This window comes from Macaca nemestrina, chromosome 9 (assembly GCF_043159975.1).
Source record: "Macaca nemestrina isolate mMacNem1 chromosome 9, mMacNem.hap1, whole genome shotgun sequence".
NCBI lineage: Eukaryota > Metazoa > Chordata > Mammalia > Primates > Cercopithecidae > Macaca > Macaca nemestrina.
The window spans coordinates 121,209,684-121,235,169 of record NC_092133.1 but is presented as its reverse complement, the minus strand read 5'-3'; the positions used below and the strand labels follow the sequence as shown (position 1 = coordinate 121,235,169).

Genomic DNA, 25,486 nt, shown 5'->3' with positions numbered 1-25,486 from the left:
GTTAAGCAGGCAGACTGAATAACGAACTGCAAATTCCTGACTAGTCTACTCACATGGGGAGAACTCTGCCTGCCATTAAATGCTATTGGATTGGGTTTAATATAAATCATGTGGGCTGTGGCCAGCAGAAATTAACCAACCATAGACAGTGGACGGTGACCTGCTTCCGGGATCCAGGCACTCTCTGCCTAGAGTTCGATGAAGAAAAGCTGGGAGAAGTGGGTCAGTTGAAAGCAGCTCTTTTGAGAGGGCAGACTTGGGCCAGGCAGCCTATGTGGGAGCCATCCTCCAACCTCAGACCTGATACTCCCACACTGCCCGTGTGCGTACATCTTTGGTCAAACTGCTGAAAATCCCTACAAAGAGATTTCAGTGGGTTAAAAGGATATGGAAAAAAAGGATATCTTTTTGTTCTAATCTTTGCTGTTCAACTTAGAAGCCTGAAAGCAGAAGATGTGGGAAAGCAGCTCTTAGCCACACTGCTAGGGTTATAATCTGGTATAACCCTTTTTGAAAGCAAATTGGCAACACGTACTAAGAGCCTTAAAATATTCATACCCTTTGACCAAGTAAATTCCCCAAAAAGAGAATCTGTTCTAAGGAAATCATCCCAAATAAGAAAGTTTCATACAGGGAGATGCTGACAGCAACATTATTTATGGTGGCAAAATACTGGGACCAATGTTTGGACTATTAAACTTCATTAAACTATTTAGGTTGGTGCAAAAGTAATAGCAATTTTTGCCACTGAAAGTGGTAATGGCAAGAACCATACTTTTGTATCAACCTAATTATTAAGCAGTGATCAAAAAGTTAAAATCACTGTGAATACATAATAAGATGAAATATATAGACAGAATAGTCTCAATGAGATTTTTTTAAAAGATATTGGAAAGAAACACATTAAAACATTAACACTGGTTGCTTCTTCATAGAATGGCTATGGTAATTTTTTATATTTGTGTGTGTGTTTCAAGTTTTTCAGAAAATATGCTATATATCTGTACTTATTAGAACTTAAATTCCACTGAAATCATATTTCGAATTCACCTAAATAAGCATAAGAAGAAACTTTATATAACACATAATAAAAATATTCACTATTGGCTATTTCCTGGCTCAAATATTCATTGGCATGTGTTAAATTTGTGAGTATCTGATGCCAGAACTGCAAGAGAAAGTGAATTAGACAAAAAGATTAGCTTCTCCTAACCTATTTTTTTTTTAATGTCCCTAAAATTTGCTCCTGTCCTCCTACTTTGGCGCAATGTGCCAAAAAAGCAAGTGCCTTATGGATTTATCATACTTCCAGAAACAATATCTGTTTCCCAACAGTTCTTCTGATGCCAAAGCATTTAACTTTCCATCTGGGTGCAGGCAGAACCTAATTTATGAATGGGTTGTGTTCCAAACATTCATTTGTAAGTTGGCCCTTTGATTCTACAGGAAATGTACTCCAAGGCCTAATGTAGTAAGAGCCTGTGGACTTGGTCTGAGAGAGACAGGGGACAGCTGAGAAGAAAACTTCTGTTCCTGTTCCTGGACACAGAAGCAAGCTAAGGCCAATGCTGAAAAAGGTAGCTGCTGAGTAGCGCAGGGAGACATCCTAACACACTAGATACCTGGGAACGTGCGCAACTTAGGAGGGACATATGGTCAGGCCAGAGGAGGATTAGTAAGAAAACTCAAAGAGCCGACAAAGAAATTAATGTTCTGCTTGTTTAGAGCAGTATCTTCAAAACTTTTAGGCTATGGGCCACTTAGACAACACAGCTTCTTCCATATCTATACCTGGTTACCCTTGGAAACAACCAACCAACCAAAAAACAACAATGATTACACCTTTCTTTGGGGAACTTCCAGCCTGGGCATATAGTTGTTCAAAATACATTGTAAATACAAACACTTTTATTGTAATGCAATATATGTATTTCTGAAAAATTTCTAAGTTCTGCATACACACTAAAATCCAGATTTTAGGCAGACCACATAAAGACTATGAAACTATCACCAGAATGCTTAAAAATAAAAATCCTAAAAATAGAAAAATAAACAATATTTTAGTGTAATTTCTAATAGATATATAATGGACTTTAGAAATAGAAAGGTGAGGATCACTAGGGAAGGAATATAAGGAGTAACCAGGCTTCTAAGTCACACAGACTAGGAGAAAATGTCCAAAGATGGGAGAGAACCCTGAAATGAGTACTTCCAAGATCGAGCAGCTGGCTGCTGGAGTCAGGAGGAAGAAAACGGATGCAACAGCAAGGTATACAGTCCTGTTTCCCAGTCTGGCTTGCTGCCTTGGACTGTATTAGTGTACTTTGCACCTAGCTGCTGATACTTGGAGGCAGTGGCGTACTCAAGGAAAACTGCATATGGACCAATTCCTACATCCTATGCCACATTCCCGATACGCCAATCTCATACAAGTGAATCTGCATTATAGAAGCACGTATGTAGCAGCAGCAAAGACTGCACAGTGGTACATTTTCTAAAGCAGATTCAAATGTGTAAGGGGACTTTTTAAACCCCACTGTCTTGTCTTCTGTCCAGCCTCAACACCACCTGAAAGCTCCTCCAAAGACACCAGTGCTTGGGAATATGACATGAGAAATTTTGGATGCATGATCCAAGAAAAGCAGGGCAAAGCGGGGCAGCTGCTAGCACACAGGCACCTCTGTGCACATCAGAAAATGAGCCTCCTCTGCGGACGGCTCACAAAAAGGGTGCCTGTCTCCCGCTAATGCAGCCCCTTGCTATGGTGTGCAGGTGGCAATACTGATGTCAGCCCCCACCTGCTCCCACCACCTGCAGCCTTTGCGCAGGTCATGTGGAATGCTATAGAGGTCACTCTCGGGTTGACTAATACCAAACACCTTCCTCAAAGTCCAAGTTGAAAAAACAAAAGCAAGGCTTATTTATTACAACTACAAATAAACTAAGCTCTGAATTAGTGTGTCTAGCAACTTGCAAATATGTTTCTAAGCCTAAATGACCAAGCCTAGAGAAACTAACGCAAACAAAAGTAAGGTAAATAAGAACACCTCCATAAGAATGGACACGAATAAAACCATAAAATCAGAAGGAGAGAAGTACAGTGGCACCTGAAGAAGGGTTTGGCAGTCCCCTGGAAATGCCACATACCCTTTACGCTTCCGTATGCATTACTCTGCCTGTAACGTGTTTTCTCCAGCTTCTCCATCCATCACGCTAACTCTAACTCAATTCCTGAAGAATTTCAAGAACCCACCACTAACTCTCCCAGAGCAGTTCATTAATCCTCTGCTGTCTCACAGTATCTGTGTGTACAATCCCAGTCGTGGCAAGGGGGACGGGGTACCTCGCCAGGAGCTAACAGCCCCCAAATAACAGTAATGTAATGGAGAGCGTGAATGGTAAGAAACTGACCTACGTGAGTCACTGTCGATTCCTTCCTATCTGTTACCTAACACAGTCACCAAATCCAGCTGATTCTACCTGAAATATCTCTAAGCACATCCTTTGTCTGCTTGTTTAGAGCAGTATCTTCAAACCTTTTAGGCTATGGGCCACTTAGACACCACAGCTTCTACCACATCTATACCTGGTTATCCTTAGAAACAAAAAAGGCAACAATGTCTATTGGTTGTCTGTTACCCCTGCCCAAGCTCAGGTTCCCATCACCTCTGGAAGACAGCAATGGCATCCTTCCTTCTTGCAGTCCCACCTCCTGTCCCACTGACTCCCTTCACGGATCCATCCCTGGAAGGCCGCAGAAGCGCCACCATGCTTTGGCTTCTCACTGTCTCACTTACTGTTGGCTTCCCTCTTTTGAAACTTTGAGGTCGATTTGCATTTCTGCTGATAGGGTTATTCAGGTCAGCTCTGCACTGAAAATAAGTAAACATCTTGAATAAAACATTTTCTTAAACATCTTCTTGAAGGCATCAAAGAGTTGGAAGAGGGAGGAGAGAAGTTGGCCTGCCAAGATCTTAGTGAAAACTGGAAGCAGGAAGAGTAATTAGTCATGGAAGCCACTTTGGCTCTAAAGGCTTTGATGGTCTCATGGGTTGACAGGAACAGAAGACAAAGCCTAGGGCCCACCCAAGGTATGAAGTCTAATAGGAAACCTTTTCTCCATAAGGCTACAATGGGTCTACCAAAAATAAAATCATTCCACCCCAGGGACTGCAGCTCAATTTTATATCATCATGAGTTCCAAAAAATTCCAAGCTGTGAATTTAGTTTCAAATGGTCTTGGTCTCCAGTACCCCTAGACATGTGGCAAAAACAAACTATTCCTCTGGAAGGATACGTCTTTATCCTAAGACTTGAAGAATGCTCCCTGAATAACTATCCAAGGGAAGTGAGCAGCTAAGAGCCAAAATGAACCAAAGATAAACGGCAACAAGGCACCATGAAGAAGAACCAGCAGAAACAATACACAATAGAAAAAGACCCACAAAGGCCTGAGATATTGACATTATCACTATTCTTACAATGTTTATGGAATCTTTAACTTATGGCACACTTCTGCATACTAGTATTTTGAGAAGCATGTCTGAAGCCATTAAAAGAACAAGTCAGTAACAGCACTGCAGCACACTTCTACATAATAATATCTTAGATTACTTAGAAATGCATTCATAGTCTTCACGCAATTCACTTGGCGCCCCTTCAACATCTGACACTGTTTGAGAGGAGCTGTTTACTTTCTGAACCTTCTCTGTCATGTTCACAAGACACAGTTCTTGCATGCTGCTGTAAACATAACCTCTTTCTTTGGCACTGGCTTGCAGTTACCCCATACCTCTTATCACCAATTTGCAGCAAGTTTTCCCCCACTCTAATGCATTGCACAACCCGCTCAGCAAAATGCTCTACGCTTGATTATAACAAAAGTACTCTACACGTTGATGAAAATTGAATATGGGAGGCCTCGTGGTACACCACCTGAGAACTAATGGTCTATGGTTTAGAATCCCAGCCCCCCTCATTCATTCAACAATATGTACTGAGCGCCTACTACCTAAACACACTGTTTCAGATGTAGGGATACAGCTAGTAAATAAGAAAAGTCTCAGTTGCCAGGAAATTTCCTGTTGTAGTTGAAGGAGATAAGCAATAAAAATGTACACAACTCAGTTTCAAATAGTGTTAAGTGTCACAGAGAAAATAACAGTATGATAGTGGAGGGGCTCCCTTAGCTCAGGTCAGAGAGGCCACCTGAGAAGGCAGCCCCTTAGCTAAGAGACTAAAATAACTAATAGTAGCTAACCTTCCAAAGATCTGAGGGAAGGCTAGGCATGGTGATTCATGCCTGTAATCTCAGCACCTTGGGAGGCTGAGGCAGGAGGATTACTTGAGGCCAGGAGTTCAGGACCAGTCTGGGCAACATAGCGAGACCCCCATCTCTTAGAAAAATTTTTAAAAATTATCCAGGCATGGTGGTGCACACCTGTAGTCCCAGCTATACCGGAGGCTGAGGCAAGAGGATCGCTGGAGCCCAGTAGTTCAAGGCTGCAGTGAGCTATGGCCGCGCCACTGCACTCCAGCCTGGGTAACAGAGCGAGACCCTGTCTCAAAAAAATAAAATAAATAAAAGAAGGAAAAACATTCCAACAAAGAGAAAAATGAAGACTGAAGAACTGTGGCCGCTCTGAGCTTGCCTTTAGGAACAGAAAAAGCGCAGGGTGGCTGGAACATAGGAATCATGAAGAGGGTGTCATGGGATGAGGGCAAGGAGGAAAATGGGGCCCAGGCCAGTAAGATCATGCAGGTCAGAAAAGGTTTGGATTTTATTCTAAATGCAATGTAAAGCCTTTGGAAGGTTTAACTAAGGACATGACATGAACTTATCTACAGTTCAGCAAGATTCCTCTGCCACTGCTGCAGAGAAGGCGGACTGAAACGGCAAAACTGAATGCCAGGAGACCAAACACGAGGCTACCACAGTGCTCCTGAGAAGAGGATTCAAACAGACACAAGCATGCAGATTCAGGACTTGAAAATGGGATGTGGGGAAGGAGTGGGGAGAAAAAGCATAATCAAGGTTAGTCCCTACGTTTAAGCTGGAGCTCCTGGTGGTCCATTTTCTGAGATGGGAAGAGGCCAGTTTAGGTTATGACGGGGGATGAGGCAGAGTGCAGGGAGGAAATCAAGAGGCCTGCCTGGGACATCTGAGATGTCTATTAGGTATTCATGTGAAGATACCCGGTGAGAAACTGAATACAGAGCCCGAGAGGAAAGTTAGAGCTGAAGTTAAACATTTCTCAATCATCACTGTAAAACGGTTAAAAAAAAAAAAAAAAAAAAAAAAAAAAGCCATGTAGGTAAAGTAAATGTAATTGTAGAAGATGATCCTGGACAGAGGCCTGGGGCATTCCAGCGTTTCCAGACAGAGCAAAAGAGGAGGAGCCTGTGCCTAAGGAGTGGCTAGTGAAGCAGAAGGACGACAAGCAGCAGAAAAAAGGAGCCCCCTGCATTTAAAAACGTGAGCACCGCCAGCGATGCTGAGTTGAGCAGTTTCCTTGGTGTGCTGCAGGTGAAAGCTGGATTGGAGTAAGTTAAGGAGACCATGGCAGGTAAGTTGAGGGTTGGCGGGTAGGGTGTCTGCACAGAAACAGGAGACCTCACCTGTACACAAGGCCTTTCACTCCTGCTATGAAAAGGAACAGGGCAGGTGTGGTTGCTAACACCTGTAATCCCAGCACTTAGGTAATCTGAAGCAGGACGGCTTGAGACCAGGAGTTTGAGGCAGCAGTGAGCTGTGACCGCACCATGCACTCCAGCCCAGGCCAAAAAGCAAGACCTCATCAAGGAAAAAAAAAAAAAAGGAACAGAAAACCTGAGAAGACACTACAATGCGAGACTAAGGGTGAAGGAGAGCTTCTGTTGTTTGTAGTTTATTCTGCTTTCAAGATGGGAGGCCCCAGAGCGGTGAGCCATGTCAGTGGAAGGTACTGCAATGGTGGGAATCGTCTCTCTCTGCACTATTCAATCCAGCAACTACTAACCACATGTGGCTAGTGAGCACTTGATATGAGAAACTGAATTTTAAGTTTTATTAGCTGAAATTTAAATTGCCATATGTGGCTAGCAGCTACCAAACCAGGCAGGGCAGCCCCTCCAGCATGGCTGTAGACTGACAGACCCAGCTGTCCAAAATTTAAATGGGATGGTGGGAAGAGCAAAAGCTGATGGCTTCTATTTGTTCAATCAATGCTTTCTAAATGAGGTTATATGCTGAAGGGAGGACGGGTGGACAGGACACTAGGTGGAAGTTGAAGGAGAGGGGACAAGGAAGAAATGACTTCAGAGAGTACAGAACATATTAAAGGAGGCAGTAACTCTTCCGGGTCGAGTGTCATTTGAGATTTGTGGCAAATTTTAAAGTAACCCTGGTCAGAACTGCTGACTTTTCTCTGGCAAACATCAACCACTTGGTCCTTCAAAGGTGGCTTCAAACAAACTACTCTTTCAACCATCTCCTGACATTCCCATTATGTTCCTCTGTGGTTTTCAATTTTCTTGGCTGCAGGACCTTTTTTAACCCCTTTACATATTATATTCTGTGCCCCAGTTAAAAAAAAAAAAAAAAAAAAAAAAAGGAGAGGACAAAAACAAGGCTGTTCTGGAGGAAACTGAGGTAGGACTAAATTCCTTCACCTGCTCAGTCCCCTCCCACCAGCCCCTGAGGCACATCTAAGGAACCTCAGGGCTTGAAACCAAAGATTAACCCTGATGGGTGTTTCTCAGACTTAAATATGCTGACAATCACTGTGTCTTGTTAAAATGCACATTCTGCTCCACTAGGTCTGCAGAGGCCCAAGCTCTGCATCTGTAACATGTTCCTGGGTACTGCCACTGTGGCCACAGCCAAAGCCAACTACTTACATTCTCCACGCTGCTTGGTTTTGCCGGCTGTCAGACCCTCGGCTGCATACGCCTTTCCCCACTGTATTAGTCTGTTCTCACGCTGCTATGAAGACATTCCTAAGACTGGGTACTTTACAAAGGAAAGAGATTTAACTGACTCAGTTCTGCAGGGCTGGGGAGACCTCAAGAAACTTACAATCATGGCAGAAGGGGAAGCCCCTTATTTAAAGCCACCAGGTCTCGTGAGAACTCACTATCACGAGAATAGGATGGGGAAAACCGGTCCCATGATTCAATTATCTCCAGCTGATCCACCTACAACACCTGGGGGTTATGGGTACAATTCAAGATTAGATTTGAGTGGGGACACAGCTGAACCATATCACCCATCTTCTGCAGCTGGGAGATTCTATTTAATCTTCAAGGTCCTCCGCATTGTTACCTCCTCTCAAGGCTTCTCCAAGTCCCCCAGGCAGAAGTAATCATGATCCAGTCCTGGTTAGCACCTTGGCCCCATCTCCAACCACTATATCCCCGCCTCTTGCTGTGCTCCAGCCATGCCAGCTTTCCTGCAGTTGCTGTAACAGGCCAAGCAAGCACCAGCCTCAGGGCCTTTGCACCAGCTGACCCCTCTGCCTGAAATGCTCTTCTCCCAAATTGCCTCCTGTCTAAACCCTTCACCAACTTCATGCCTTTGCTCAATGTTCGGCACAGTCTATTCAATACCCTCCACCCCCAGCATTCTAGACACTGTAGTTATTTATACATATATTTACTTTATGTCTGTGTCCCCTGTAGTTATGCACAATTTGAGGGCAAGGTCCACAATATATTCATTTTGCATCTGAAGCATCTTGCAGTGTCTCCATATTTAAAGACAAGGTGAAATATCAAGCCAATAGCTGACACAACTTGCAACTAATGAATGTGAATTAGATTTCTGACACTTCAAAGAACCTAATCGCTAGTGGAAGTGTGAAAAATACAAGAAAGAACATAACAAAATAGATAAAGTAAAGCAAGGGCACAAGGATAACTCTAAAATGATAATTCATAACTCAAAAATACACAAGGATGCCAAGTACAATGGTGATGTTCTACGAAACAGGATAAAGTAACCACTGATTTAGCATACAATCTGATAATTTGCTACATCTTAGCATTTAAAACATTAAAAAAAAATAGCATAGGCATGGTAGCTCAAGCCTCTAATCCCAGCACTTCGGGAGGCCGAGGTGAGAGGATTGCTTGAGGCCAGAAGTTTGAGACCAGCCTGGCCAACATAACAAGACCCTGTCTCTATTTTAAAGAATAGTAATAATGACAGCTAGCATATTAAGAACTTACCATGTGCCAGCACTATTTAGGCATCTTACAGGTATAAATTTATTTAATCCATATAACAAACTTCCAAAGTAGGTACTGTTATTACCTTCTTTTATAAACAAGGAACTGAGAGGCAAAATAACTTGTTCAAGGTCACATAGCCAACCGAACACTGACTCCACAGCTCTTAATCACTGTGCCCAGGAAGCTGAAAAACGATAAACATTTAGAATTGCAAAGCTTAGCTGCAGGTAAGTTACTGTTTTAAAACTCCCTACAACATTTTTCATAAACAATTTATGTATTGGTTCTCACCCTACATGCTCTGAACATTAACAATGAGTTTCTTTCTATAAAGGGAAATATAGTTTTTCAAGTAGTTTTCTCCCGTGTTAACAGCTAATACTCTGTCCATCCAAGAACAGCTCTTAAAATTAAGAAAATAAAAGAACTCAAAGCAATGAATGACTCCTGAGCTTGGCCCAGGCAGCACAGCTCAGTGGCTAAGGGAACAGCTGTGAATCTCAAGTACTAGGAATCTCGACCAAGGCGGTAATCAATTCAGCCCATGCGTGTTCCCCCCAGAGTATTCTTCCTGGCTGCTGTGTGCTCCCCCAACTTTCTCACCCCACACTATCCCCATCTTATTCTTGGAAGGGTTCTTAATGGGGTCCCATGAACTCCCAAGTGGTCCATGGATAGAATTAAAGGGATCCTTGAACTTGGTAGGACATATCCTTTGTATTTTCATTTATTCCTTTAAAAGCCTCATTCTGAAAAGGAGTCTATGGCCTTCACTGGACTGCCATAGGAGTCCCTGGTACAAAAACGAAAAGAAATACGGATAAAGGCAGATACAGGGAAATAAGCTAGGGGGTTTCAATATCAGTCGAGGAAAGAGGGAAACAAATCTGGTTAGGAGTGACAGAAGTGAGAAGGAAACGAAGAGAGGAGTCAAGGAAACTACCCAGGTATTCCTAACAAAATGGCATCTTTCACCTTCCTTCTACTTACTTTCCAAAAAAGAGGAGTTGCCTCTACTTCCACTCATTCGCTCCTTAAGTCTTTAAGCTTTCACACCCGCCCCCAACCCCAATCACTTTAGCACAAGCACAGCCATGACTCTCAAGCACTTGGGAGCATCTAATTCTGCCCACCTCTGTTTCCTCTTCCTGTTTCTTCTTCCTCGGTCCTTCCCTCAAAGCCAAGTGTCCCCAGTGTCCCCGCTCCTCTGGTGGAGATGTGACTTACCAATTCTGCACACGCAGGTCTCAATGGTCTATCCCAGTCCTAGTGGCTCCCAAGCTCCAATCACACCTTTCCAGCATCGCACATGGTAGTGTCAGGATCCACCCACCACCACCTGCAATTCCACATTCTTGAATCTAAATTGCTTGTCTCCCTTTCCAACCTACAATTTCTTCTCCCAAATTTTCTAATCTATCATGGGGCCACCATTCTTCTAAGGGCTCATCACATACAGTTGGGGCTGGGGGGAGGGATCCTTAGTGGCAAAGTTCTTCCTTCCACTGCTACGTAGCCTATGGACCTGCAGCATCGGCACCACCAGAGAGTATGATAAATGCAGTCTCAGGCAGCACCCTCACTGGATCTGCTGAATTAGACTCTGCATTTTAATTTGTATTGTTTATTTAGTTGGAGCCTCCATCTGTCACCCAAGCTAGAGTACACTGTACAAACATGGCTCCCTGCAGCCTGGACCTCCTGGACTCAGATGATCCTCCCACCTCAGCCTCCTGAGGAATTCGGGCTACAGGTGTGTGCCACCATGCCCATCTAAGTTTTTACATTTTTTTGTAGAGACAGGGTCTTGCTATGCTGCCCAGGCTGGTCTCAAAATCTTGGCCTCAAGTGATCCTCCTGCCTCAGCCTCCCAATGCACGGCTAGGATTACAGGCATGAGCCACTTGCCCAGCAGCAGAGTCTAATTTAGCAGACTTTTTTTTTTTTTTAAAGTCCCCAAGTGATTGATATGCACCGTAAATTTTGAGGAACAGGGATCTGGTTCTTTTAATATATCACCATCCAAACTGCATTTGAACTTTATTACTTTTAGGCATCATTTACCGAATCCTTATGATGTGCTAATTACAGTGCTAAGCCTTAAATACAGTATCTCATTTAACCCTCAACCCTGTGAATCATAATCATTATCTCCATTTTAAGAATGTAAAAATTGAGGCTCAAGTGACTAAATCACCTGCTCAAGCCCATCAATGCCAAAGTTAGCATTTGAACCTCATCTGTCCAACCACAAACCACTTTTGCCAAATTGTACCAATTCCCTTCAATTCCAAAATTTGTATTTCGAAGGCTATGCTCGCAGAATTAATTACTCTGGTTGACTGCATTTTCTAATCAACTTAAAGAAGATTTTGGTGGTTTATTATAATTATTGCCGGCAACCTTTCTAAAGGCACAGCAGATCAGGATACCCTGGAAATAGAAATTATTGACCTGACATGGGCATCATTCTGAGTACTGAAGTTTAGTAACTCTAAGTACTAAGTGACACTAAGTACTAACTATAAATACTTAGAGTTCACTCTAAAGTATCTGACAAATGGAGAGGAAAATGTATTCTGTTCTCTGGTCATAATCCCAAGTTTTAGGGAGTATAAAATGACTTCTCTAATAAACTTTCTGTATGTCTGCTTGGTGTGTTTCTTTCCTCTGAAGATTAAAAAGAACAAAAAAATAGTCTAAGGAGACTAGTTCTTGAATGAATGGTAGCTGAGTTCCACTCAAGAATTTCATCTAATGTCTAATTTTAATTTTAATGTAATTGCCTTATTATGTCCTATTCAGTCAAAGTCATTTCACAGTCACTCACATCACTTTAAAACTTAGTTTCCTTATCTTCTTTCAGTGCCCAAATAAAAACCCATGAACCTAAAAAAAAAAAAAAAATTATGATGCATCCAATAATATGGTCTTTATTCCAAAAACCGGAGCCTGCGGAGAATACAATCAAAGCCACTGATGCTCCACCAAAGACACCATGCATTCTCCAGTCCACACACAACACAGCACACGGTGTTCCTCAGGCTGGCCCTCACAGATCCCCACAGTAAGGACCCACGGATGTCCAGAACCATCCAGCTCTATTACTAGGACAGAGACCTGCCTGACACTGCCTGGCAGGCCCTTTCCCCTCTCTGGGACTGTTCTTTCCCCAACGCCAACAGGCAAGCGCTGCCATGTTTTTATAACTGTTTAGTCCAAGGGATAGCCACAAATGACCAAAGCCAGACCAATCCCAAATGGAATCCTTCCATGGTATTTTTATAACTGAATTAGAGACAGGAAGCCCTTTTTGGAGAGCAGAAATGACAAAATATGAAATACAGGAACCGTTCATTCCCTGCTCTGTGGAGGAACCAGCCAGCTATGAAGGAGAACTGAGCCAAAGGGTACAGAAAAGTCCCACGCACTCACACACCCACACACTCAAGCACCCAGCTCTTCACATGGTTCCATAACCAGCCTTTCCTTCTACTGTGATAGGCCCCCCAAACCCCTCAATACCTGACATTTTTGCCAAAGCTCATTTGAACTTCTACAGCTTTAAACCAAAAGCCTCTAACATCAATACTTAGCTACTTCTAAATAGTATATATTTTAAACAAGTTTTATGTGCTTTAAGATTTTTCTATATGGATAATGTTTTCCTTTGGATATTTAAATAGGTTTTAAAATACTAATTTCTAAAAGGCTCACATTTCACTGTGGATAAAAATCTTTTAGAATATCTATTTGAAATAAGTCTTGGCTCATATCATTCAACATGCTCCCCATACTATTAAAATATCATCTTAAGACGCTTACTGCTTGATCATTTTTAGTTTAATTCTAAATGTAACAAGACAAAACTGCCTTCAGTCTTTTCCTTTATGTATTCAGTTATATTCTCTGCTTAAAATACTTAAAAATTGGCACTGATCCATTCACTGATGGGTATTTTAAGTTAGAAAGCAGTAACATATCAAATTAACCACACAATGGCAGGCTTACTCCCGACGATGAACATTGCCCAAATCAAGATTTTCATTACCACCTCAATGGACTTGAACATTTTCACCTTAATTGCAAGTTGTTATGTTTCAATCAAATCGACTTTGGCTTAATAGACTGCAGTGCAGTTCAGCTACATTCAATATAACAAACTCTTAGTTCACAGTCTCTTAAAAATCACCATAGATTTCCTTCTCCTCTAGTCAAGGTCTTGAAAATTCCCTGAATGCTGCTGCATTTGGAAGGTTATAATAGTAAGACAACTTTTATATATAGTATTCTACAAATCCTAGTATAACACTGTGCACCTAGTAGACTGAAAACACAGACTCTTGAGTTAGACTTGGAAATCATCCAAACAATCTCAGTTCACAGGTGCAAACACTGATGCCAAAACCTGACCTTAACATGCCCAAGGTCAACAGTTAGAGTTTAAGAAAAATTTAAAGCGCAGATCCAATGAACGTTTTACCACAGGACGCGGAAGATGCTCATATACAACACCATGCTTGTTTGTTCTTAAGACTGCTGACGTTATTTATTCTCACATTATACTATAAACTTTGGTGCACAGAAGGTCATATAAAAGCTTAGTAACACATTTACCTAATATCAGACACTGTCACCTAAAATGAAATCAAACCAGAAATACACAGCATCTAAGTGCTTAGATTTCATGTTTATATTACACCTCCATTCTTTTTTCAAAAATAATATACTAAAGAAAATAGACATTTTGAAAAAGAAGGCTGTGAAACAGACCTTTCTTATGTCAACTCAGAGCCCTCAAAATAAAGATATTTGGACAAAAATATTAGAGGTGTTTTAGCAATCCTTCCCATAGTAGCTAACACTGTATGTGCCCAATATGTATCTGTTGAGTGAGTAACATGCTTACATTTATATGAAATGGAAACTTCACTCCTCTGGTTGTGGATACTTAGAATCGCTAACTTCTCTTGAGAGCAAAAGAAAAATAACACCAAATGTACTATTTACAAGTCATACACTACGAAGCACTTTAGTTAAATATTTCCAATTAGCAAGAAACTCTAAAACAAATGTAGCAATTCATAAATGTAAGGTAGCAACATAAGTTTTTACAGTAAAACATACACAATTACAATATTTTTAAAGGCAAACTGGAATTCAGACGAGTTCCCAGAAAGCACACTCTCTTTCGGCAGCATATTGTTGACACCACCTTACTAAATTAAACCCCGAGACAGAAACATTCTCCTGACCAAAACACCAGAACTCCAAAGGAGATAAAGGCACATGAGTAATATGATATGAGTAAGCACTACAGTATTCGTCCTTTTTTAAATTATAAGTTTCTATTCTAGTAATAAGGGACCCAAAAACTAATAACGTAAAGAATAAAAAAGCTTAACAAAATTATACGTAACTCTACATTGTAAACGTATTACCTAGGAAAAACTGCATTTCATTTTCTGTAATAAAACTTGAGAGAGGAGTTTTTGGTGCAGTAATGCATGCTCTTGTAACAACTTACAGTCCCAAATAGCTAAAGAAGTTGTCAGGAAGTTACAATGAACTTCAGTGAATCAGTCATTAAGCAGGATAAAAATAATCATTTCTCAACTTCTTCAAAAACACTCACACCATGCAAACACGATCGATCCTGATACTGTTTCGCCCTTCCCCCTACGCAGCTTGGGGAAGAAAAATACAAAAACGATGCTTTTAGGCATTTTAAACAACTTCACTACATTGAGAGTGTGTTTTTTTCAAAAAGCCAGCATGGTTTTCTGTCATTTCCACTACGCTGAAAAGGACATATAGACATCCATCGAAATTAAAAGCAGGGAAAGCGGACTTACACTTTTCCCCAGATGCTAAGTGACTGCAGTGACTAAGGTCATGGTCAAAATTCACAGCTCATTTAAACTTTCCTGGCTGAGCCAACAGCTCCGATCATGTTTCCTGATCCTATCTAAGTGGATTAAAACTGCAGGAGTTTCTCGCTGTCAGATCAGCAGGAGGCTATTTCAGACCCTCAAACCGCAGTCCGCATAGCCCGCAGCGGCGCATCCTCCAACCCCGACTGTGCGTGACGCTAACCTTTCCACGCGTTCTTCTCTAGCCTTTCCCACACCCCCCACAGCGGCTGCGCCCAACTCGGGACCCCCTCCGCCCGCGCCCTCCGGGACCCCCGCCTGCTGTCCCTGCCCCGGCCGCCCTTCTGCAGTAGGCGACTTCTGCCCGACTCCTCAAAGTGGGGGGAGGCGACGAAGGGAGGAAGACTCCCCGCCAAGGGCTCTCCAGCCCGCACAGCGGCAGGGCGATGCGGGAGAAGCGCAGGGATGCCGCCCGACGCCAGAGCCATATTTACATCGGCTGCTGCTTTGCCAAAAGGCCGACTTGTGCCCAGTAATATTGCCTTTAAAGGAAAAAGAAAGGACCTAAGCACTAAAGCTGCTGCCCCAAATCTGCTCGCGCTCCGGTATCCTCGCCCCAGTGTCCCAGTGGGAGGTTCGCACGCGCCCAGCCCGGGACAGGTACACCTGCCCGCCGGCGGAGGACGCGGGCGCCGCGCCGCCCCCACACCGGGCAGCGGTCGCCGGGACCCGGCCCCCAGCAGCTCCCGCCCGGGCTGACAGCCGAGGCGTCGCCATGCCCCGCACAAACTTCCCACCTCCCAGGCAGCGGGGACCGACCCGCAGGCGGGCGGACTGGGGGCGGCACTGGCACCCACCGTGAGATCCACATGCACACGGGACCCCCGTCCCGCACCTGGCCCTAGATCTAAAGGGGACGCAAGTGGTGCCTGGGCGGCCCGGAGGGCTGGGGGCAGACGCCGCGGGGCTGGGGGCTCCGAGGCAGGCGAACAGCCGGAGGGCCGGGGCTGGCTCCGGCTCCCCGCCCCGCAGCAGCTGCAGCCGGAGGAGGAGGGGAACGAGGAGGAAGAGGAGGAGGAGGAGGAAGGGGACCGCGCGCCGCAGCCGAGCCCTTACCGAGTGGTTTACTCCCCACATCAGGACGCTGAGCAGCGGGTCGCTGGCCCGAAACAGCTTCACTTTCTGCGCTACGAAGTGCTTCTTCTTGGTCTTGGTCTTGCTCGCCAGGACGGAGGACCCTAGGTTGCCAGGGGTCGCCATGGCCGCCTCCTATGTCCCCTCCACCGCCGCGCTCCCGAGGCCGGGGACCCGCCCTCTCTACACCCCGGCCCGGGGAGGCAGCCGCATCCCCCCGGCGGCGGCCCCGGCGCGCCGCGCTCCGCTCCGCCCGCCGCCGCTGCCGGCGCGCTCGGCCCCGCTCGGCTCGCTCCGCCCGCTCGGCCCGGCAGGCTGCGCTCAGCTCGCGCCCCGGCCCGTATCCCGCGCCCGCCGCGGCTCCGCGCTCAGCCCGCGGCTGGACCCGGCGCGCCGCGAGCGGCTTCCGCGTTGGGCGCCGGCGTCATGACGCAGGGGGCGGGCGGGCGGGAGGTGGCTGCGGCGCCGCGGGCGGGGCACTGGGTGCGGGGCGCGGGGCGCGGGGCGCGGCAGCTGGACCGTTAGGCTGTGCCCTCCCGCCCCGGCTTCGCTGCAGCCGGACCGCCGCCTGTGCGCGGGCGAGCTCCGGGCGTTCGCTCCCGGCCCGCGGAGGAGGCCGCGGGTTACGAGCGGGGAACCAGGGGACCCCGGCCGGGCGTCCCCTGCCGCTCCCCGAGGAGGGAGAGGACAGGGTGGACAGAGTGAGGAGGTTGGGCAGAGGAGCCCCCAGGTGTCGATCAGCTGAAGGAGGGAGGCTCACGCGCTCACCCACGCCACGAGTCAGGAGACCCAGCCAGGTGTGAAATGCTACAGGGAGACTAGGGCTTCCCAGCACCGAGGGGAAGGACCGGGGCACGTTGCTGGGTCAGTCCCTGAAATGAACTTAATACCTTTGTGCCATTAACGGTCTGGCCTTTCAGACCCTCGATATGGGCCTCCTGGAATCATTCAAGAGGGAGACTCCCACCTAATAGGCTGGGCTGTCACTGCCAACCCACTCCGTGCCCGGGGCAGGACCCTGGGACCCTCATTGAGAGCCATTGGCTTAACCAGGAGAATCATGCCCTAAAGTGCACCTTCTTCCGATCCATCACTATGGTCCTTGCCATCCCTGCCTGTTTTCCAGTGCACTGACCGTCCATGGAAATCTTCACCGCCTTCCTCCAGATACACCTAAATGTAGCCCTTATTATGCTGAGAATACCTGGCCTACCTCAGGAAGCTGCCATTCCAAGTATGTCTAAAACCCTGCTGCCCCCATATCGTCCCTGCAGTCGTCATTCTGTACTATGTATTTACTCTGACACAGGCCTCCAGTCCTCACTGAATAGGTTCTTGGAAACTGTCACCTTAAGCAAAACACCATATAACAAAACCAAATTTGCCATAGGCTGACATAAAAAAGAAAGCTTCCTAGAGCTTTCTTTCTGGTCACAAAAACATCACCGAACTTCGAAGTAAAGACTCAAAACACTTCTAATATTAAACATTAAAATAAATGTGAGCTATACCTCTTTTTTATTTTTATTTTTTCCCTTGAGATAGGGTCTCGCTGTGTCACCCAGGCTGGGGGTGCAGTGGTGCAATCACAGCTCACTGCAGGCTCCACTTCCCCGGACTCAGGTGATTCTGCCACCTCAGACTCCCCAGTAGTTGGGACTACAGGTGTGCACCACCGAGCCTGGATAAACTCTTTGTATTTTTGGTAGAGATGGGTTTTCACTGTGCTGCCCAGGCTGGTCTTGAACTCCTGGGCTTCAGGGATCTGCCCACCTCAGCCTAAAGTGCTGGGAATACAGGCACCAGCCACTGCACCCGGCCCACCTACATTTTTAAAAGATTGATAAAAACAAGATAATGGTTTGCCAAATTTCTGGTGAGTCAGTGAGCGATGGTTGCTGTGGTGCTGGGTTAAATCAAGGAATAAGTGTTTGCAGAGCAAAAGTTGTCAGGAGGACCTGCTGCTACCATCAGATTCAAAAACAATCACAAATATGGTAGCTGAGTGCTCTCCTATCTTGTTTATTGTCATGAATTTTTATGATTAATGTACACTTACATATTTTTATTTTAGAGTCATTTGTTTCATGAATTTATTCATTTTTCCAACTCATTTATTCCAGTTCAAGGTCACAGACACTGGGAGCCTATCCCAGCAGCTCAGCGTGGGCAAAAGGTGGGAACCATCCCTGGATAGAATGCCATTCTATTGCAAGACACACCCACCCCCACACACATACCCCTATTCTCACTTAAACTGGGACCATTTAGGAAAGGGGCAGTGGTTCATGCCTGTAGTCCCAGCACTTTGGGAGGCATGAGGCAGGTGGACTGCTTGAACCCAGGAGTTGGAGACCAGCCTGAGCAATATGGTGAAATCCCATCTCTACCATAAATACAAAAATTAACCAGACATGGTGGTACACACTCGTAGTCTCAGCTATTCAGGAGGCTGAGGTAGGTGGATTGCTTGAGTCCAGGCAGTCCACCTACAGTGGAGGTGTAGTGAGCTGGGATCATGCCACTACACTCTAGCTTGGGTGATAGATGGAGACCCCATCTCTTAAAAAAAGAAAGAAAGAAAGAAAGAAAGAAAACTACTGATACCATGTAGACAAGCCTATGAACTGAACATGAATGTCTTTAAGATGTGAGAGGAAACTAGGGTACCCAAAGAAAACTCTTGCAGACACGGGGAGAACCTGTAAATACAAACAGTGGTCCTGGCCCGAAATCCATTTCTTTTCTCGTCAACATTATAACAAAACAACGTTGAACAAAATGACATTATTTGAGGACCTGCTGTATGTTGTCTCTTGTCGTTATCACTCCACTCAAATATAGTAGATACCTTCTGTGCCCTTGGCAGACTGCTTGGTCCTATCAGGGAGATGAAGGATGACAGGCCATTATCCCTTGAGAATCTTGAGTCTCCTCAGGGGTTAAGGGGAGGTCATGTAGTCACCTTCATTTGCTCCTATTCTTTCTTTGACTGTTTTTTAAACACAAGTTTACCCCCAAAGTCCCCTCATAGTAATTTCCTGCTTGCTTTCATCCAAAATGATATCTGCTTCTCCAGCATCAACCATCACTACTCTTAGTGGTTTAAAAAAAAAACCCAAAACCTAAATTTTTAGTGAGACAACACGGGACTGAGCTGTAGCTCTCCCACTTACTTGAGCACATCACTTACCCTCTCCCAGCCTCGGGTTCTTTATGTTAACAATAGGTATCATCAGACACAAATGTCACTTTAGGAACTATTTTGAACCTGGTAATATAATCCTGCCCTACCTACTTTATAGGATGTTTGTTAGAATCAAAACCAACGGTAGATAATGGCCATGAAAGCCCTTTGTAAACCAGACAACACAATAGAAAACGTAGCGTGCTTGCAAGTAACTCATAAACTCTCCCCTGACCTCAGAGAAGTGCCTGGTTGCACATTTGTACATTATTTGTCCACAGGCATCTTTTAAAAGTGTCTAAAACCATCTGGGCGTGGTGGCTGATGGCTGTAATCCCAGCACTTTTGGGACACCAAGGTGGGAGAATCACTTGAGCCTAGGAGTTCAAGAGCAGCCTTGATATAATAGTGAGATCTAATCTCTACAAAAAAAAAAAAAAATTTAAATTAGCTGCACGTGGTGGTATGCACCCTGTGGTTCCAGCTACTTGGGAGGCTGAGGCAGGAGGATCACTGAGGCTGCAGTGAGCTGTGACTGCACCACTGCACTCCAGCTTGGGCAACAGAGCAAGACCCTATCTCAAAAAAAAAAAAAAATTTAAAACCAAGTTTGACATCTTTCCCCATCCCACAAGTTACTTTATTTCTTGTATTATGTTGGAAATGGCATTCATATCACTCAGTTACCCGAGCTGGAAGTTCTTTTATTTAACAAATTTTCATTGACCAGGCTTGAAGGCTTGCCATCATCATCAATTATTGCTTTTCACCACCACCCAACCTAAACTCCTTTACTGGATCCTGCCCTTGAAAACAATTAGACTCAGAAATTCTCTCTTCCCTGATGCTTTCCTGATCCTCCTAATTCAAATTAATCCTTCCACCTCAGTGCTTCCATAGCATTTATTTGTTTCATAATGGCTATATTATACTTAATTTTATATTAATAATGCAAGACAACAGGCTTGCTGCACCTGCCAAAAAACTGAATTTAGTGATGACGGAGTGCTGAATGAGCCTAGAGGAAGAAGAGATGGATACCTGTTGTCAGGAGAGGCTCCTCCTTAGGAAAGCAGCAATCTGTGGGTGGGTGCAGAGGCCAATAGCACCGTGTGAGGGACAGATAGCGGCGTGGTGTGGTATTTTTAGGTAGTTATGAGGAGACTTGCAGATAGTTATAAGGAGACTTGTCCTTTCAAAGGACAGAATTTCTGGTGATTTCACATGTTTTGAATGGCATCTAACACAATGCCATTCACAAATACATCATTAAATGATTTATTTGTTTGTTTATTTAATTTAATTTTTTGAGACAGGGTTTCACTCTGACACCCAGGCTGGAGTGCAGTGGCAAGATCACAGCTCATTGCAGCCTTGAACTCCTGGCCTCAAGCCATCTCCTACCTCATTAAATGATTTTGCCAATAACCTTTCACATTGGCTTTGTGGTCTGTGGAGGGTGTGTGTGATGCAAGAGTTCTAGAGTCACAGAAATGACCTTAGGTCATGCCTGTCATCCCAGAGCTTTGGCAGGCCAAGGCAGGAGGATTGCTTGAGCCCAGGAGTTTGAGGTTACAGTGAGCTATGATTGTGCCACTGCACTCCAGCCTGAGCAACAGAGTGAGACTGTCTAAAAATAAAAAAGAAAAAGAAAGAAGAACGAAGTGACCTCAAAATGTGTAATCCAATTCTCAAATTGTATGCATTAGATAGGCAATTGAGATCTAGAGAAATGTAATAAGTAATTTCTTGGGCAATAAGAAACTTTGAAGGCAAGGACCGTGGTGTACCTGCTTCTAGGGCCTCTCAGTGAACCCTGAATACTCCCTTTCCCATAGCACCTGTGGTGAAATTTTGGTGAATAAAGAAAACCGAATTTTTTATCTCTCATAACAAAGTTACATGAAAAGTTTGCATAGCCAGAAAATGTTTTGTGCAAGGTTCCATTCAGAAATACTTTGTTAGGAAATTAGGTTGGACATAATATTTAAACTCCAGGGCTAGATACTACATGTAGATTTAGCCACCTAGCAGTTTAATCACTGTTTTCCTTTGGAGTTTGCATGCTAATGAGACAAAGTTATGTCCTGCTTGCTCTTGGTTCAGCCCACCTGGTTCAAGCTGCTTACCTTATCGAGGGTTGAAGAACCCAAACCATCCACATTTGCCAAAGGTCTGGAAGAGAGGCATAGCTGGAGAAGGAAGATCAAGGGAGTGTGACTTCAAGAAGAGCATGCGGTTGTGTCAGTCAAGAAGAATGCCATGCCCTCCTCAACAGCCATACCCTTTTGCATTTGGCCTGATGGGATGTTACTCATCCAGACAGCAAACCCATCACAAAGGGAAGAAAGGCTCCGGCAGCCAAGTTCACTAAGAAGAAAGAAGGACATATCAAGAGGATTTAAAAGGTTCACAATACTGACTTGGATTTATTATTTATTTATTTATTTATTTATTTATTTATTTATTTATTTATTTATTTTTGAGATAGGGTCTCACTCTGTGCCCCAGGCTGGAGTACAGTGGCATAATCATGGCTCGTGGCAACCTCAATCTCCTGGGCTCAAGCGATCCTCTTGCCTCCAGCCTCCCTAATAGCTGGAACTACAGGTGCACACCACATGCCCAGATAATGTTTGTATTTTTTGTAGAGACAAGGTCTCGCTATGTTGCCCAGGCTGGTCTGGAACTCTTGGTCTCAAGTGATCCCTGCCCTTGGCCTCCCAAAGTGATGGGATTACAGGCGTGAACCACTGTGCACAGCCCCCAATACTGACTTGTTTATGCTTTTTACTGTTGTGGTTTTGTTTTTGCTTACATTTACTGTAATCAACCTTATTTAGTATCATAAAACTGTATGGTGTAAATATTATGTTGTCTAAGTTATACAAGACCAAAAGTAGAGGTTGAATAGGGTAGATGCTCTGATTTTTTTATATTACCCTTTTTAATAAAAAAAAAAATACTATCGATTGAATAATTCCAATTCCAGTTCTTCCTTGAGAAAAGGAAACTGGTAGCTTTTTTGACTTAGTGCTATTTGGAAGCTTTGTGCCTTTCTTTGCTTCATGAAGAGATCAGAGCAAGATGTGAGACAATTCCATTCAGTCTTCTACAATGTCACCCTGAGCTTTGCCTTGCAAAATTATTATGTTGAAAGACCATTCTGAAAGTGCATAAACTGTCAAATCTCACCAAAAGGCAATAAGTAAGCCACAAATGCAATCAATGGGCTCCAAAAATTCAACTGTGACATGTGAGTTACTTTTGGGGGGAGAAGTTTTTGACATGATGCAGCACAGCTTGCTGTCTGGGAGTTCCAGGGGTCTGGCTAACCTATCCAAACCCTTCCTGGACTGGCTGTGGTTTGGCGCCGGCCAGTTGGGGTTTTCCACTCCAATTTAAATATTGATGATGATTCTTCTGGCTTCTGTAGCTGGCTGGGACTTCCTGCACAGTGGCAGCCACTCCAGGAATCTACCAGTTAGTTGGCACCTATCTGGTTAGCCAGACTTGGGGAGATTGGACTGGGAGAATATGGAGTAAAAAGTGGGTAATGCACAGACTAACCATTCCCCAGACCACCCCACCTTCTCCACTCCCCAAGCAGCAGCATGAGAACTTGAGCTAGCCTCCCCCACTGGAAGACAGGAAGCTGTGTGAAGGACATTATATCTTGATCATATATACCTTCATATATATGAAAGGTTTCTTTATTATAGAAATGGAAATTTCAACATTGGGAGAGCACATGGTGGAATATAATGCATCCAATAAACATATTTTCACAGAAAGTGTAATGACATAAAATAATCATGATATTAATATAAGTGAAAAAATAGGATACACATTGTATATATGCTATGGTTTTAATATTACACAATAGGCCAGGCACGGTGGCTCACACCTATAATCTCCGCACTTTAGGGGGCCATGGTGGAAGGATCTCTTGAGGCCAGGAGTTCAAGACCAGCCTGGGCAACATAGTGAGGCCCTATCTTTACAAAATAAAGATTAAAAATTTTGAAAAAGTAAAAATTATATTATAAAATGTGTGTGCATGTAAAACACTGAAAGAAAACACAGCATACTTTTGACAGTGCTATATCAGGGGTGCAGTTAGGGTTATGGACGATTTTTTAAATGTATTTCTGCATTTTCCAAATGTTGTAAGATGCATATGTGTTACTTTTTTAATAATGTTTTTAATGCAACTGTCTTTCCTAGTTAAATAAGTAACACAATAATGTCATTTAACATACTAACCCAATTCCAATAAGAGACAAGCATTTTCACTTGTTCCTTGCCATTTATAATAGTCGCTGTATGATTGAGGCAATGGCAAACTAAGCCTATAGTAAACAGACCATTTTCCTATATGTAGGTAAAAGGGAACCTCCGGTGTTCACAAACAGTCCTTATGCAAATGGAAGTTTACAAATTGTTTATCTATTGGGCATCGTCTTCCCAATGCATAGACCCTATGAGTTTTTCGGGGACCTAGAAAAAATTTGAGATGTGAAAACAAAAGTTTTGATTCCAAAAGAAAACTACCAAAGTGATAGCAATAATAACATTTGACTAAATGTTGCCAAAACATAATACTGCCAAGTTTATTAAATTTGAATTTAGTATTTAAAAAGTCATTACATATATAAACAATTTGTGAGTTAGCTTTTCTTATGTTACAAGTGTGCATAATTATTGATAAAAAAGATAGTATACAGTCAATCAAAAATTAAATGTTTTGCTGGACATGGTGGCTCATGCCTGTAATCCCCGCACTTTAAGAGGCTGAGGTGGTAGGATTGCTTGAGCCTTGGAGTTAGAGACCAGCCTGGGCAACATAGGGAGACCCTGCCTCTACAAAAAAAAAATATATATATATATATATATATTTATATTATATATATTTATATTATATATATAAGATATATATTTATATTATATATATTTTATATATATATATATATATATATATAGTATATATATATAAAATCCAGGCATGGTGGTGTGTGCCTGTGGTCCCAACTACTTGAGAGGCTGAGGTGGGAAGATCACTTGAGCCTGGGAGATTGAGGCTGCAGTGAACTGTGATCAGTAGCACTCTAGTCTGGGTGGATTAAGATTCTGAATCTATAAAAAAAAAAAAGTCACAGCTAAACATTTTTAGAGCAAAATTATAAAAATCTTTTCTAATGTATTTTACAGCAAAAATGTTTAATTAAATGTGGACTGTGAATGCATTTTCATATGTTTGATACACTGAAGGGTTGCAGCCTCCAAATATAAGAATTCCCAGCCCATAGGAGAGTTTTTTAAATGGCTAAGGCGAGGAAAGGTTCTATTCTTTGTTGATCAGCAAGGTCCAGACAAATTAGTGTGACCTTCAGATCTGAAGCCAACACTGAATGCCAAGACCAGAGGAATTCGAAGATTTTACACTTGATTTTAGCCAAAAGGCCAAGAAGCAATGGAATCAGAAGATTTTAGCTTGAGGCTTTTGTCCTGGGCAAAGGAAAAGTCCAGAAGCAGGAAGCAAGGAGAAAATGCAAACTAGCTTCTCTGCCTAAAGCAGTGTATAGTGGAAGATCTCAGCCATGCCTTCATTTATGCCTTTTTTAGCTCACTGCAGCCTTGAACTCCTGGGTTCAAGCGATGCTCTTGTCTCAGCCTCCCAAAGTGTTGGCGCTCCAGGGATGAGCCACCGCACCTGGCCTTATTTGTGCTTTCCACGTTCCTGCAATCAAGGGGCACTCTTGATTTATGTGCCTACTGCTCTTAATGGGAAGGCACCTAGAGGGAAATCTCACCTGAAGTCTGCTTTCATGGAGTTTTTAATTCTAAAATATAGTATACACTGTACTGATGCTACACTGAAGAAAACCTAGAAAAATAATTGATGTGCATATTTGAAAAGCATCTAAAAAAATGTAACTGGAGATCAACGTAAGAAAAGGATCACAGTCTTCTTCACGCTGCTGTGTCCAGTGGTCAGGGATGGGGCAGTTCCCAGGGTCTCCACTGCCCTCGAGAACCAAATGGAAGACACATAACAACAGTTTTGAGAGTTAGCCAGGGA

At 43.7% G+C, this 25,486-nt stretch overlaps 1 protein-coding gene and 1 long non-coding RNA gene across 5 annotated transcripts in view; one reads left to right on the top strand and one right to left on the bottom strand.

Annotated features, from left to right (window-relative positions):
- LOC105480038 (phosphatidylinositol-5-phosphate 4-kinase type 2 alpha) overlaps positions 1-16,443 on the bottom strand; it is a 177,162-nt gene extending 160,719 nt beyond the window's left edge. The window contains exon 1 of one of the 2 annotated variants that reach the window (XM_011738478.2): positions 16,200-16,443. In XM_011738478.2, coding sequence (XP_011736780.1) covers positions 16,200-16,343 — 144 coding nt within the window. In that variant the 5' untranslated portion in view covers positions 16,344-16,443. The remainder of the gene's footprint in view (positions 1-16,199) is intronic. The other variant, XM_011738476.3, reaches the window with a different exon arrangement.
- A 421-nt stretch (positions 16,444-16,864) lies between these two features.
- LOC105480037 (uncharacterized) overlaps positions 16,865-25,486 on the top strand; it is a 49,582-nt gene continuing 40,960 nt past the window's right edge. For all 3 annotated transcript variants that reach the window (XR_011608207.1, XR_986251.2, XR_986250.2), the window contains exons 1-3: positions 16,865-17,014; positions 17,344-17,451; positions 21,511-21,812. This is a non-coding gene — a long non-coding RNA (uncharacterized lncRNA). The remainder of the gene's footprint in view (positions 17,015-17,343; positions 17,452-21,510; positions 21,813-25,486) is intronic.